Source organism: Arachis hypogaea, chromosome 3 (assembly GCF_003086295.3).
Source record: "Arachis hypogaea cultivar Tifrunner chromosome 3, arahy.Tifrunner.gnm2.J5K5, whole genome shotgun sequence".
Taxonomy (NCBI): domain Eukaryota; kingdom Viridiplantae; phylum Streptophyta; class Magnoliopsida; order Fabales; family Fabaceae; genus Arachis; species Arachis hypogaea.
In genome coordinates, this window is record NC_092038.1 from 137099675 (window position 1) to 137116430 (window position 16756).

The window sequence follows — 16756 nt, forward strand, 5'->3', positions numbered from 1 at the left end:
AAGCTTTGTGCTTACCTGTTTCTTATTCACTCTGTTGTGCAGTTTTTCTATTTACCTACCTTTTATATTATTACAATTCTACATATGGCCAATCACGAGGACCAGTCCATTGAGGGCAAAGTTATCTCTATCAATCCTGATGAGGATGCTAGTTTTGCTGCTGAAAATCTCAATCTGGTGGGAAAGATTCTTTCTAACAAAGAGGTTAGCTTCAGCACCTGCAGAGCAGCTCTTTTGGGAATCTGGGGTCACCCGGAAGGAGTTACCATCTCTGATGTTGGCAGGAACAAAGTACTCATCAGCTTCAAGGATGTCCGGAAAGGGATCCAAATACGGAATGGAGGACCCTAGAGTGTTCGAGGCAGTCTTCTTAATCTGCAAGTATGGAACGGGCGTGAATCAGTTTATGAAGTGGACCACAGGTATATGGAGTTATGGGTACAAATACATGGACTTCCACTCAGTTATATAACAAGGAAAACAGCAGAAACTATTGGTAGAAAAATCGGCACTGTAATGGAGGCAGAAAATCCTAGATTGAATGATACACTGCAGAGAACATTCTTGAGGGTGAGGGTAACAATGAATATCACTAAACCTCTGCCAACTGGGTTTTGGTTAGCGGCGCAGGAACATCAAACTCTTTGGGTGGACTTCAAGTATGAGAGGATCCAGGATAGTTATTGTCTGAATTGTGGTATCCTAGGCCATACCAAGAAGGAATGCAGAAACCCTATGGCAATGGCTAGCTGGGACCACATGAAACCGAGGTATGTGCTTGGTTTAGGAGTTAATCGAGCCAGGGCCATCTCAGCTAGGGGAAAAGCGGAGGATGAGAAGGAAATGTATAGGGAGGGGACTGAGGCTAGGCAGGAATGGCAGGAAGAGCGTGCTAGAATGGAGCACATGGAGGAGCATTTGGCAGCAGCGCGTAGTATGAGCAGGGGATTACGATCAGGGGTTCTGAGAAATCTTGAAGTAAATTCTGATCAGAAGTCGGCATTAGGAAGGGAAAGCCAGGGATCTAGAAAGCATGGTGAGGATGTCTCAGGAAATCTGCTGATTGAACAAGCGGTTTCAGATAGGGAAGCTTTGGGAAGGGGACACAAGTCGGTAAACACTAACACTGACATCAAGAAAGGCAGCGACAAGTTTCATGAGATAGGCGAAGTTAGTTCCGCATTTAGACCCAATGCCACTTTGTCTGTGGAGCAGGAGGCCTCTGGACCTTGTAATTCTCAAAATATTCATAAGCCGTGTCAGGAGCATCTTGAGGTTGGGAAGAGCGAGGGGCGGCAACCTTTTCATAACAATGCAAGGCTAAATGAGACATGTGTGAATGAGCTCAAGCAGATAGAGGATTGGTTTCAGCACCATCAAGTGGAGGGTGTTGCTTGGGGGAGTCCTGTAAAGCTAACAATCGCGGAAGAATTGCAGAAGTTTTTTGGTAAAAAAGAGGCCCAACCTGAGCAGCATAGCGATATGATAATCAATGAGCAACCAGAAAAGGGGGCGCAAATTGTTAGGCATGGTGCAACCCAGTTGTGGAGCTATAGGGAGAAACCGAAAATGAAGAGAATTGTCATTGCAGCTGGTAGAACCATCATTCAGCGAATGGATAATGGGGAGAAGTATTATGTTGAATTACCGGAGGAACACCAGGACACGGAGGAGGCGACTGCTGCTGCGTCGGAGCAGAAGGACGTGAGTCAACGTGGGTTGGAGCTGGCTTTTGATGTGGGGTTAAATCTGAACTCTAAAAGATTTAGGGATGCAAGCAGCCTAGCTGTCTATGTGGACTCCTTGGAGGATGGTGCACAGCAAGGTTTGGAAAAATCAGGTAAGAAGCTCAAACATGTTGCTGGACTCGTTATGGCTGAGGAGGCGAGCCTTATCATGCCCCACCAACAGCCATGATCGTTGTCAGCTGGAACTGTCGTGGAATGGCGGCCCCATCGGCAGTGTCTGAACTAAGGAGTATTTGTAAATATCTTAGGCCGTCTGTTTTGTTTCTTATGGAGACTAAAGCTAGCAATCTTAGCTGTGTTAGGCTTAAAAGAACTTTGGGTTTTGATAATATGTTTTGTGTTGAATCCCGGGGGTTGTCCGGGGGGCTGTGTCTGTTTTGGAAAAATAATCTAAGTGTTAATGTTTATGCCTGGTGTGATAGCTTTATTAAAGCTCGGATAAGCGTTACTAATGATATAGATTGGGAAGGGATTTTTGTTTATGGCCATCCCAATTATATGAGAAGAAAGGAGTTATGGAATGAGTTAACTTATGTAAATAATAATCTGCATGTACCAAGGGCTTTTATTGGGGACTTCAATGATGTAATTTCACAGCATGAGAAAGTGGGTCTGCATCCAAAGCCGACTAGTCAGATTGATACTTTTAGGCGTTTTGTAGATAAGAATGCTCTCATGGACTTGGAGTTACAAGGGACAAAATATACATGGTTTAGTAACCCTAGGAATGGTTTTGTTACTAAAGAAAGGATAGATAGAGTGCTTGCTAATTGGGAGTGGAGGAAAGCTTTCCAACATGCCACCCTTTCTGCCTTACCAGCTGTTTTTTCTGATCATACGCCTTTAGTTCTCAATGTCAAACCCAGGGGAAAAAGGAGTGGATGCTTTAAATTTGAGGCTTTTTGGACTGATCATGCTGATTGTGGTAATATCATAAAGAGAGGATGGAACAGTGTCTGTAATACTACAGTTGATCATTGGACCAATTTAACTCGAAGGATGAATAGTTGTAAATAAGAATTGGTCAAATGGAGCAGGGTTAACTTTAAGAGGGCAGATGTTGAAATTCAGAAGCTAATGCATAGCCTTAAGCTAGCAGAGGAAAGAGATTATTCCGATACTCGCAGCAGGAAATTAATAAATTAAAAATGGATATTACTGCACTGTGGAAACAGGAGGAAAAGTATTGGGGGCAGAGATCTAGAGTAAAATGGCTGAAGTTTGGCGACAAGAATACTGCCTTTTTCCATGCTTCTACCATTCAACGTAGGGACAGGAATAGAATTGAGAGGCTAAAGGATACTAGTGGAGAATGGGTGTGTGGGGAGAATGAGATACTTAAGTTGGCTGTTCTTCATTTTCAGAATCTCTTTAAAGCCTCTGATAATCTTGTTATGTCTGAATGCATTAGCAAAATCCCTATTAGAGTCACTGAAGGCATGAATCGAGAGCTAATGGAAGACCTTTCTGATCAGAAAATCAAAGAAGCTACGTTCAGCCTTGGAAGTCTTAAGGCGCCTGGCCCAGATGGATTAAATGGCCTTTTTTTCCAAAAGCATTGGCCAATTATTGAGAAAGAGGTTTGTGCTGTTGTTAAGCATTTCTTTCAGGAAGGGGTCCTACCAAGTAGCATCGGTGACACTATTATTGTTTTGGTTCCTAAGGCTAACTACCCGGAAACGCTTAATCAGCTTCGACCGATTAGCTGTTGCAATTTTATATATAAGATCATTTCTAAGGTGTTGGTTATTAGGCTTAGAAGGATAATAGATATGATTGTTTCACCTATCCAGAGTGCTTTTGTGGGGGGACGCCTCATCCAGGATAACATGGTAATAGTGCAGGAAATGTTTCATGCTTTAAACAAAAAAGGGCAGCATGCTTCCAGGAACTTAGCTGTTAAGATTGATATGAACAAAGCCTATGACAGGGTTGAATGGCCTTTCCTAGAGGCTACTCTGAGAGCTTTTGGGCTTAATTTGCACTGGGTCAGGATGATTATAATGTGTGTCTCGCAGGTCTCTTATAAAATCAAGATCAATGGTATTCTGTCAAGAAAGTTTGTGCCACAGAGAGGACTTAGGCAGGGAGACCCCCTTTCGCCATACCTGTTTATCATAGCAGCTGAGGTTTTTACTGTCCTTATGGACAAGGCTAAAGAAGAGGGTAGAATCTCTGGTGTCAGAATTGCTCCTACTGCTCCTGCCATCTCTCATCTCCATTTTGCGGATGACTGCATCATTTTCTCGAGGGATAGTGAGGAGGAAGTTTATCAGCTTATTACTATTTTAAATATGTATACAGAAGCCTCCGGGCAGCGAATAAATGTTGACAAGTCTGGGATTACTTTCGGCTACCAGGTTCCAATTAGAAACAGAGTAGAAATAGAAGAGATTTTAGGATTGCCTGCTTGGGATCAACCAGGTAAGTACCTTGGTCTTCCGGCTCAGTGGGGCAGATCTAAGAATAAAGCTTTGAGATGGATTGAGGAGCGAGTGTCTGATAAGCTCTGCGGCTGGAAAGAAAAACTTCTTACTCAAGCTGGAAGGGAGGTTCTCATCAAATCGGTTATCCAAGCGATGCCGGCCTATGCTATGAATGTTGCTCTCCTTCCTAAAGGTTTTTGTCACCGGCTATGTCAAAAAGTGGCTAAATTTTGGTGGGCCTCTTCTGGTAAGGATAGGGGTATTCATTGGAGGAGTTGGGATAAAATTTGCGCGAGCAAGAGGGATGGAGGAATTGGTTTTAAGGATTTTTATAGTCAAAATTTAGCTCACTTGGCAAAGCAAGCTTGGCGGGTTTTTGAGTACCCTAATGCGGTGTGGGTGCAGGTGCTTAAGGCTGTGTACTTTCCGAATGAGGACTTCAAAATGTCTAAGGCTGGCAAAGGAGCATCTTGGATCTGGAAAAGTATTGTGCATGGTAAGGACTTCCTCTTGAGAAATGGTAGATGGTTGATTGGGAACGGAGATAAAGTGAGGATTTTGGAAGATAATTGGATCTTGAACATGAATACGAGCCCTGTTATTATGAGCAATGATGTCACGTTTGTAAAGGAGCTAATTAGTGAAGGACAGGGGTGGAATATAAGTGAGTTAAGGAAACATTTTGATAGGGATACCATAGGGAAGATCATTAGGACTCCAGTGAGTGTTATTGGTAGAGAAGATAAATTTAGTTGGCCTCTAAAAGCAGATGGGAAGTACACCATCAAAACGGGATACCATGTTGCCAGGAAAGAGCAGCATATCGACAATGGCAGTATTCCATCAACTAGTGATGACTTCAAGGACCTATGGAGGGACATTTGGAAACTGAAAGTGCCTCAAAAGATCATAACCTTCCTATGGCGGGCCTCGCATAACATTTTACCGGTCTTTCAGAATCTTTATAATAAAAAAATTTCTAACACTTCTAGTTGTCCTATTTGTTTGCAGGAACCAGAGTCCACGGAGCATGCTCTGCTGCTTTGCCCTTGGACAAGGGCTGTGTGGTTTGGAGCCCAAATTCAGTGCTGTCCTACGGCCAATACAGTCACATCTTTTGGAAAATGGATAATGGATCTTTTTAGAAAAATGAAGGTATGCACAGGTACTGATTATGAACTGTGTTGTAGCAGAGTAGGTTTTTTGGCATGGGAAGTGTGGAAAGCAAGCAATCTAGCAGTGCATCACAGATCCAAACCTAACCCTTTCCTAGTGATTAACAAGGCCAAACAAATGGAAACAGAATTTGCAGATTTCGTAGAAGTTCCAGCAATAACTTCTATGGGTGCTAGGAGGACAGTTAAAAGGGTTACCTGGAGGCCGCCTCTGCCAGGATGGATTAAGTGCAATGTTGATGCAGCGTTTCTTGAAGTGTTCTCTGGAGGAGCAACAGCAGCAGTATTCAGAGACCATGCTGGAAACCTTCTCATAGCCTCAAACTCTAGAATTGTGGCCTCCTCGCCTTTAGCTGCGGAAGCTTTAGCGGTTAGGGAAGCATTAATATTAGCTCAGAACTTTCAACTAGAACGAGTTATTTTTGAATCCGACAGTTTAATACTCATCCAAGCTCTTAAATCAAAGGCATCAATTGCAGAAATTCAAGTTATCTTGGATGACATTTTGGATTTAGTGCGTAATATCTCAAATTTTGGGTTTACCTGGGTGCCTAGAGAAGGGAATGCCCTAGCCCATGAGGTAGCTAAGCTTACAGCTCACGGCTCTCTTGGACAGAATTGGCCCAGCTGCAAGCCACAATCCATCATGAAAATATTGAATGAAGAGCGTTGCTTGTCGCTGCATTGGGCGAGCAGATCATGAGCATGGCAGTTTATTTTGGACTAACTGAGTTTCAATTTAATTAGATAGTGACTTACTTTGATTGCAGGTTGAAACTTCCAGGGCTTGTTGAAAGCAGAGGTTGGCACCTTCCTTGTCGGGAGGGGATGGAATAGCAAGCATGCTGTTTCCTTTTTCTGTTGGATAGCAGATTGGATTTGTTGCTTTGTTGAATGTCAGGAGCCTTGTAGGGTTTGTGTCCTGTTCTTCGCTCTTCTGGCTGTGTTCTGCATTTTCTCCAAGTTTAGTGAATTGCGGTCCCCACACATAATACAGGAATCGAAAGGAAAAGGGAGGTCAGAGTAGGAGGAGTAACTGACCGGTTGCCATGGCGGAAGAGAGATCATTGTTTTTGAGACTAGGAATAGAGGCGCAATGAATGCGAATGATGATGGAAGTTCCTCACGGCGGATCCACCACCAGGGGCTTCAACTTTTGGGGTCGGCGATGGGGAGCGGTAACGGACATCCCAGGATGATTCCAGGCAGGCTCAGCTCGAGATCAACGATGACAAACGAACGCTGCAGACTTCAGATCCATGCATCAATATCTTCAATCTGTATTGGAGCTTCCGGCGACAATGGCAATCTTAATCCGAGAGCTTTCGAACAGGATGAGTGTTACTCCTACAGTCTGGTCAAATGGTTTCCTTATTCTGGTGTAGCAGAAGCTGTATGAGGGGCAGCGATGGTGAAGCAGATTTGCGGCAAAATTTTCAGCGACAAACATTTCTCCGGCAACTCTCTCTGTTAGTATAACAGCGAAGTCCACGCGTTATCCTGCCCAACTTATTCAGATCTGAAGACAATGATTTTTGCTTCACCGCATTGGAGGGGATGTATCTTCAAAAGCCATGGGAAAGCTTGAATTGGTTACATCTATGTTACGAACTTAGAATAGGGAACAAGGTTCTGGGTCTGGGTGGGTTGTGTGTTCGGGTTTGGGAAGGGATCATGGGCTAGCCCAAGGTGTCAAGAACTCAAGATGCAAAAACAATCATGACCAAAAAAAAAAAATAGCTGCTATTAGAATATTGTTCATATTTCATATTTCCATTTCGAAGGGAAAAAAACATTATTCATATGTGTTAATAATGGTGACATGTATATAATAAGAAGGTTTTTTTCTTTTTTCCATTTTAACTAGGTATCCTTTGACTCTCATAATAAATATAATTATACACACTAATAAGTTATTTTTTCATTTCAACTAGGTATTTTTCAAATGTAATCTTTTTTCAACTTATTTTTAAGTAAATTAAAAAATAATTGTAACAAACCATACATAATTTAATGTTTCATGCATTATCTTTTCGATATTTATATTTAAAATTTTAAAAATCTTGTTTGTCTAAAACTAAATTCAACACTTAGAATAATAACCCAAACAAAATTCGAATTACAAAAACAACATCATAATCAAATCTTAAATAAACTAAACTCTAAACTCAAACACACTCCAAATTACAAACACAACATTAAAATTGCACAATCATCATCATCCTTGTATCCTTTTTCACATTGCATATCATACTATAAACTCTCATCCACTCATAAGGCACTGTCATTAGCTGTTTCAAATGCATCTGAACCTTCATCTTATGAGAAAGCTATAACCCAAAAGATGTTGGGAAGAGGCCATTAATGTAAAATTAAATGCTTTAAAGTCAAACCAAACATGGAACCTCATCCCTCTTCCTTATGGCAAGTCTACAATTGGTATTAAATGGGTTTTTAAACTGAAATTGAGGCTTGATGGATCTGTTGAACGCCACAAGGCCCGGTTGGTTGTAAAGGGTTACACCCAAACTCCTGGTTTTGATTTTTTTGACACATATAGTCCCGTTGCGAAGATGGCAACCCTTCGGACTCTCTTGGCAATTTCAGCAGCTAAGAATTGGTATTTGCAACAACTCGATGTCAATATGGAATTTTTACATGGCGATCTAGATGAGGAGATCTATATAAGACCCCCTAAAGGCCTTCATCTACTAAGACCGGACCTAGTCTGCAAACTCAGAAAGTCTCTCTATGGCTTAAAACAAGCCAGCAGGTAATGGAATGTGAAACTGACTTCAATGTTAGTTAGTTTGGGGTACAAGCAATCCATCAATGATTACTTTCTCTTCACTAAACAATCTGCCAAGTCATTTACTGCTGTTTTGGTTTATGTGGATGATTTAATACTGACAGGGGATGACCAAGATGAAATAAGAAAAACAAAGATGGCTCTAGACAAAGCATTCAGCATCAAGGACATAGGTGATCTCAAATAGTTCTTAGGATTGGAAATAGCTAGGAGCAACAAAGGTATCTCTGTTTGTCAAAGAAAATATGTCACTGATTTGTTGAAGGACTATGGCTTGAGTGATGCCAAACCAGTTAGTTCTTTTATGGAGTATACATCAAAACTATCCAGATCAACTGCACCTCCGTATGATGACATTTCAGCATATCGCAGACTGGTTGGGAGATTGGTGTATTTGACCACGACAAGGCCGGAAATTTGTTATACCTTTAGCAAGTTAAGTCAGTGTTTGGACTGCCCCACAACAGCCCACTATCAAGCAGCGATTCGTGTGTTGAAATACCTCAAGAATGCCCCCCGCTATTGGCCTTCTATTTCCTATCTCTTCTGACCTCTATCTGAAAGGCTTTACTGATGCTGATTGGGCATCTTGTCCAGATACCAGGAGGTCAATTTCTGGGTATTGCTTCTTTTTGGGTGATGCTTTGGTTTCTTGGAAGAGTAAAAAGCAACCTACTATAGCGAGGTCATCCTCAAAAGCCGAGTATAGAGCCATGGCAGCTGGTGTGTGTGAGGTTCAATGGTTGTCATATCTTCTGTACAATCTTAATATTCCTATTACTTAACCTATTCTCTTTTATTGTGATAACCAGTCTACCCTTTATATTTCATGAAAGGACTAAGCACATTGAGGTAGATTGTCATGTGGTGCAAGAAAGAGCTGTGTCTGGGTTAGTTAAGTTGCTACCTATCTCAAGAAAAAATCAAATAGCGGATATCTTCACCAAGGCCTTAGCACCTGGTCCTTTTCAGAATTGTTTTAGCAAGTTATGCCTGTTCGATTTGTATGCTCCTCAATTAAGGGGGAATGGTACCATTGATTTTGTTACTTGATGATTGACATCTTCCCTTATTGCAAGTTAGTGATATGAAATTCTCCATTTTCCCAACTTGAGGGGGAATGTTAGTTAGTTAGATGGTGTCATAGTTAGATTGCAGTTTTTTTTTTTTTACTCCAAGTTGATATTATGACAGTATGCATAACTATCAACTTAAGGGAGAATGTTAGTTAGATAGTTAGTTTGTTAATTATAGAGATTAGTTTGTCATAGTCAGGTTAGTAAAATTAGTTATTCTCACTTACATGTATGTATATATATGTGACAGCAGGATTTGTAATAGTTAAGAAAAGTAAATAAAAATATTGAAGGCAGTTTTGCTCCCAATCTTCTCTCTCTCTCTCTCTCTCTAACTGTCTCTCTCACCTTCTACAATCTCCTTCTTCTTCTAATCAACAATTGATTCAGCCATGAATGTAGAACATAACAGTTTTAACAGGAGGAGAAGCCACCGCGATCTGAGCCAGAGGGGTGTCAACGACGGAAGTGATGGAGCGCGGATCGTCCAGAATCCCAGCGCGGCTTATAACTGTCGTTCATGTTGAATGACCAATGCAAAAACTCTAGTTACTGAAGGTAATAGGTCAAGAAGAAGTATTTGAGATCATACCACCAAGAACCGTTCATCCAATCCCTTGAGAAAACGAATTATGAAATATTGTGATCTGTGTGATGTTGCTGGACAGAAACAGACTAGGAAAGGGCAAGAATTGACAAGTTTCTCCTAGAGAGACTTCAGTGTCCTACTTGAGTATATAGACTTCTTGTAACTCAACAATCCGAAAAAGATTACTTTGATCAAATCAATCCAGACAGAAGAGGCAGTGGCAAAATAGATAACACTTTGGGTTATAAAAGAGGATAGAGAATAAAACAGTCAAGACAAGACCAAGTTATTGTAATGTTCTCAAGTCGAGAAAAGAGGATTAGACAGAGGAGAGGATATAGTAAAATTCATATTTATTTTTGAAATTCATAGCCATAGTGAATTATTCATTGTGATAGGGAGGTTGAAGGGGTTTTAGGATTTGAATTGATTAGTTTATTCATGAATGTCAACAAAGTTCATCAAGAGAAGTTCTGATACCATGATTATGTATTTTTTTAATTGAAAAATTAAAAAGGTGAAACTAAATATATATGCTAAAATTGTAACCGAATTTATGTATTCTAAATTTATGAGCTGTGAGATTTTTTATTGTTGTCATGAACTAAGGAGATTTTTTTATTATTGTTGTTATAAACTAAAGTTGAAGAGTGGTTTAATAACACTATAGGTCAAATATTAGGTTAAATTTAGTATGGATCATCATAACCCATTTTGGAAGATGAAGCATGTAGGGTAACGTACCTATATTATGGATTCTCTGTTGTGTCAAAGAAACTTCTATATTGGCCACGTTTTCGTCATCATATCTTCCTCAAAATGATTTCACCAAATTAAAAGTTGTGGCCTCCATGATATTCCTTTCTAATTATTTTGTTTTTCCGTTTAGAATTCATCAAGATACGTATCTTAATAAGTAGACTTTTACAATAATGCTCATGACAACCTATATAGCGAGCAAATATTTGAATATCCATGCCACAATACCATGTGCTTATTTGTGTTTGTACTTGCATTTATTTATTGATTTTTTTTCCTTCTTCCACAACCATTTAGGTGATATGATGATATGATATAAATACTACTTAACACTTGATCGGTTTTAAAAAAATATATCTTTTAATTTCAATATTTATTGTTTAAGAATTTTATTAAAAAATATGTTGAAATATTATTTTTTCGAAAAAAAAAAAACGAAATTTCAAAAAATAAAACATTAAATAAGGGCTTTTCCTTTATGTGCATATATATATATATAGTTGTAGTAGTTTAGCTTAAAATCTGTTTTGGTGTCATGGTAACGTAAGCATGCACCAAAGGAAATGAAATGAAAAAAATATCATTGAGGATGGATACCGAGATTTTAGTGTATTGGAAATTGAAGAACATATCCATGGACTAATTATTTTAAGATTGAGAATATATTAATTGAGGTGTATACAATATAAAGGAATTTTGTGATTTTGTTGTCTTGAAAGTTTGGATCAAAATATGGTGTTTCACGACTGCACTTGTTTTAATGATTACTCATTTAATCTATTAGGTGTGTTTGTGAAACACGTTAGAAAGGATAAAAGTGCGTTTCAATGCTTTTAACGCTGTTCTTTAATATTTGGCAATTTTTTTTCTCTAAATGCCAATGTGATTCTGCATCCCAAGAACAGTAAGAAATTATAGCTTATGCGTTTACTCAACTTACGTTTAGGTTTGTTGTTAGTTATTATTGGTTTTTTTATAATTTTTTCTAAATAAATACGGAGAATATTAAAACAATTATTCTAATTTGTGTGCACTATTTACTATTTTAATTTTTTATAATATGTATTATTGTTCCTATTAAAAATGATAAACTAAATAAAAAATTAATTATAAATAATAATAAAAATATAACTTTTAAAAAATTAGAACTTAAAATAATAATAAAAATAAGATTATTAAAAATACTTAAAAAGAGTACTAAAATATGTTATTTTATATATTTTTTAATTTAATAAATAAATATTAATTTTTACTATAAAAAAATATTTAAAAAGTTATTAATTTTTGTATGTTATTTTTAATTTCATAAATAAATATTAATTTTTATTATAATAATAAAAAATTATAATATACTAAAATAGAGTATTATAAAAAAATATTATATAAAAAATACTAAAAATATAAAAAAAATAAATATATTTAAAAAAATAATATTATAATTTAATATTATATTTTTTAGTAATTAATTAATTATTTATCTAAAAGTGATTTTAACTAATATTATCTAAATAATATTTATTTTATCAAAATCAATTTTATTAAAAAATTGCCAAACATAAATCATGTTGACATAAATTCACTTCTATTCAAAATCAATTCTATAAAATCACTTCCATCAAACTCTAGTTTGTCCAACGTAATTATTCAATACTAGTTAACCATCACTTAATTAGTTAATTATAAACAAATTCATTTAGTAATAATTGATGTTCACCACTACCGACATATTTTTTTCTTATTACCACGTGAATATTGAATTCATGCCGACACATTTATTTTTCCCACCCTTGTTAGGTGAATTTTATTCACTCTCAAATAATACTCTGCATATATATGATAAATTTCTTGCACGCATAATTTATTTTAATATATTATATATATTTGATTTTAAAAAATACTAAAAGATCAGCAGTGTTTATTATTTTTTATTAATGATTATATTGTTAAATTATTAAATTAAAAGAATTAAACTAATAATTAAAAATAATAAATTCTACTGTCTGACATTTTTATTTTTTTGTTTGCAAAACCTTATAAATTTTGATTACATGATGCATGATCTCGTATATATATATGATAATAAGAATAAATTGAATAATGATTAAGAATGGAGGGAAAATTGGTGGTAGTCTCCATTAGGAGATATGAAATGTCAACCTCATTTGTCACATGAAAAGTGATTTCCACCATACTCCATGCTTATTGACAAGGAAAATTAATTAAACACTTTTTACAAAATTTAATGGAGCCACCAACATGACTTCGATAGTGACCTTCAATTCATTGACAAAGACAAGTGTATGTATATGGTTTTCGAATGAATCCTGGCATCTTTTTTTATTAGTTTAAATTTTTTTAAAAAATAAAAATTATAATATAATATTAAAATTTTAGATTTTAAAAATAAAAAAATAATATAAGACAAACAAAAAAATATATATACAAAATCAAATAATTTTTTTTTATTTTTATTTTAAAAATTTATTAAAAATATAATTATTTATATTTTTTTTATCAATTTAAATTTTTAAGAGGAGTAGAATCACGATAGATATTTTATATATGCATGTGCTTGGATAGCTGATCTTTGAGATAAGAGAATGAATGTGTCATATCTATTATTCTGATCTTCCACGTTTGAGATTTTGTTATGCTGAACCCACAATTCGTGTCCATTTTTATGGATTTTATTTTTCTTCGAAATGATAGTGAATGTGTTTTTAAGAAAAAATAAAAAAGAATAATTACGTCTTTATTTAATATTTACAAAAAAAAAAAGTGAAACTATATACGTACTAGTTATTAACGATTCACGTGGACTTCATATTCTGATTAATGATTGATAATTTAATTTCAACTAATTGTAATGGGCTATTATTATTATTATTTAACAGCCTTAAAAGAAAGCCCTAGATAGTTACTTTCCTTGTAGCCAAAGTACCATCATCATCATTTTAGAGTGGATTTTTTTCAATGAAAAAAAACTAGATGCTGTCAAGTATTCAATCTAATTTTTTATTATTTTTTTTTATTTAATTTTGGTTTCATTTAAAAAATAAAAAATAAAAAATTACACTTTATTTTTTTAAGTGTTTTTTCTGCTGAGGAGGATCCATTTCTATCATCATTCATAGTATGTATGAAACAAGTTAACCTCTCATTATTTTAATTATTGGTTATAGCTGGTGGAATGAGAAAGGGACTTTTCAAGGCACTTTATTCAGTTTGATTCTTGAGTTTTCATTCTTTAATTTCCTCGACCATCATAATTGCTTTGGTTATACCATGCATGCTCTATATATTTGTTTTTTTTTCCTTCTTATTTTGTTATTTATATATAATTTGTATCTACATTTACTCACTTAAAACTGTGAAAGAAAAAGAAGAAATTTTTGTATTTCATTAAAAGATATATGATGTTTTTTAAGTTAGTTTATCACTAAGCAGGCATATTTTTTTTTGTGAATGCTACTATACCTTCTCTAAAATAAAAGGTAAATTACTCCTGTGATATATATAGTATTTATAATTACAATTAAGTTGAATATTAACCATAATAATTAGGTATATGTTCTTTTTTTTTCTCTTGTGATTATTTAAATTTAGTTTAGTTTATGGTGTGGTGGTAGCTGTCACCGCGGGAAAAATCTCTTTGCGGTGAACTCACAAACCCATCAACAAGGTGCAAGTACGTATTCAGCTCGTTACACGTGGTAACATTTGTGCTACTGAGGTACGGAGAATTCCTGCTACATAGGCGCAACTCTTTCCCAACTAACTTAGCATACACCCATTGCGCCTTCTCCACCCTCTTCTGTATGGTGATAACATCGTTGGAGTTCACTATCCGCAAAATTTTTGTCCCATGAAAGTGATTAAATTCTTGTGCATAATTGTCGCCTCATCTTGCAAATCCTATTGTCTACAATTGAATTCGACTTGATCTCCACCCCATCGACAATAATGTCTTTAATCTCATGAGGATCCGAATCTACCATCCATTGAAACTTATATTTGACATCATTAACAACAATGTCTTTAATTGTGTTTATGACTTGAGGATATGAAAAATCTTTCCAAATGTCTTTATGACTTCTATCATTACGGATCATAAGCTCTCCTCTATCTTCAAGTGTATCAATTGCATTTGTAAAGATCTCTTTCCTTCATAAAACTCATCTAGTAAATTACTTTCAATATATATATCACAAAGAGTAATTTATCCTTTATTTTAGAGAGGGTATAATAGAATTCACCTTCTTTCTTTTGTGTTATACTCATATTTACATTTTTTATTTTTATATTGGGTTGACAATAGTATTTTTTTTAGATTATAAATTATTAAGAGTGTTAATCTCAAATATGGCACCATTTAATTTGTGGTAAAAAAATTAGACCTCTAATTTTAAGACATCCAATTTCTAAAATACAAAATCGAATTATCCAATTTATATTTTAAAAATATTAAAAAATTTGAAATATAAAAATTAGATTTTTTAATTTATGTATTTTTTATAACTTTAAAAATACTAAAAATTATAATATTTAAATATATCACTCGTTTTAGGCTTTATAGGTTGGTCAATTGTATGAATGTTATAATGATATGGACAATGTTGTCACTTGGCACTTTATTCTTTACCTAGGAGGAATCAACTTTAAACCGAAAACAGGGGGAAGATCTCTCTTCTTGTAGTTTTCACTTTTCACATTTGCATAGCTGTTTAGGCTTTATTGGTAGTCAATCTTGTGAGAAAGTTTTTCACTTACTATGTCTTAACCATGTCGGATACTGTTAAATTTTGTTTGTGACTTCCATTCTTTATAGAAATCAAAGGTTCTATTCACTCACATTTTGTTCACTATAAAATCAGATATTATTTACACTATTTACACAATTAATAATAAATGTGATGTGAGTAATTGATTTTGCTGTTTTTCTTTTTTTTTTTTTTTGTTACTTGCAAAAGATCATTAAATTATTCTTACAATCAAAAGAATTGAATTGTAATTTTATTCACACTTAATATTCTACCAATACATTTTTATTTATTATTAATCAAATAAAACACAATATTTTGATAATTATCATTCATCAATGGTTTCTTTAATTTGGGAACATAATATTTTGATAATTCAAACGTTTTTGTCCAACTTAAAATAATTTAGAGACCTAATTGAAAAAAAAAATATAAGAATCTAACTATAAATTTGGTGAAACTATATAGATCACAGAGTAATTAAATTTTAAATTTTTTTATTGTAAAAATATTTTTTAACCTTTATTTTTTGAAGGATTTAAAATTTAAAATTTAGAATTTAAAATATAATGTTTATAATTTATAATTTTAAAAAATAATTGATATTAAATGAAAAAAATATATTGCTAGTTGAACTCTTTTATCTAAGAGTATTACATTTTATCTAAAAGTAAAAGTATGTAATAAGGGAGTGAGAATATGGCATTTTATCACTTTTGAGTATAAAGAAACTTGTAAGAAAAGCCAAGTGTTCATTGTGTACATATGACTGCTCCATTCCCTGTTTCATTCTTGATAAATCTAAATTCGGTTCTATATATAGTGGCAGATTATGCTATTAGATTCATCCACAATAATGAAACATTTAAAAGAAAATCAATATAACTTTTCAGAGAATACAGAATTGTAATTTGTGATATTTGATGAGGGGAAACTTTAATACACAACAATAGAAGAATAATTAATACTGATCTGTAGTTATTCTTTACAAATATTCCCATTGACTCCATCAATATAATAAGGGAATATAAGTTTCATTCTTTAACTCTATTCAAATTGTATCAAATTCTATATTATAATTATTTCTCTGTATTCAAGTCATTGGCTTCTAAACAAAAACCTCTGGTTTTTCTCATCTATCTATTTGGAGCAGAATAATAATGTTGCTTTCCTTCAAAGAAGGAATCACATTCTCTCTTGAATTTTTCTTTTCCTTTTTTCGGTTTCATCGGAAAAGCTTCTTCTAGGTGGCAAACACCAAAAGGCTAGTACCATGCAAATCAATTCACTACTGTCGAGTTTCGAATCTCGCCTTGTGCATGTAGTAATTCATTGGCTAACGATAAATTCTTAGATAAAATTTCAATCTGCAATGAATTAGTCCTTAATCTATCGAGTTTGAAAATACCGTAGG

The 16756-nt window shown here is 34.8% G+C and overlaps 1 protein-coding gene across 1 annotated transcript; it reads left to right on the top strand.

Annotated features, from left to right (window-relative positions):
- Positions 1 to 1913: 1913 nt before the first annotated feature.
- Positions 1914 to 2765, top strand: LOC112735598 (uncharacterized). The gene has a single exon (XM_025785126.1). The coding sequence runs from the start codon at positions 1914 to 1916 to the stop codon at positions 2763 to 2765; it is 852 nt and encodes a 283-aa protein (XP_025640911.1).
- Positions 2766 to 16756: the final 13991 nt, after the last annotated feature.

Excerpts from the sequence above, each read along its gene's own strand:
- LOC112735598 (XM_025785126.1), top strand. The coding sequence starts at position 1,914 with ATGATCGTTGTCAGCTGGAACTGTCGTGGAATGGCGGCCCCATCGGCA.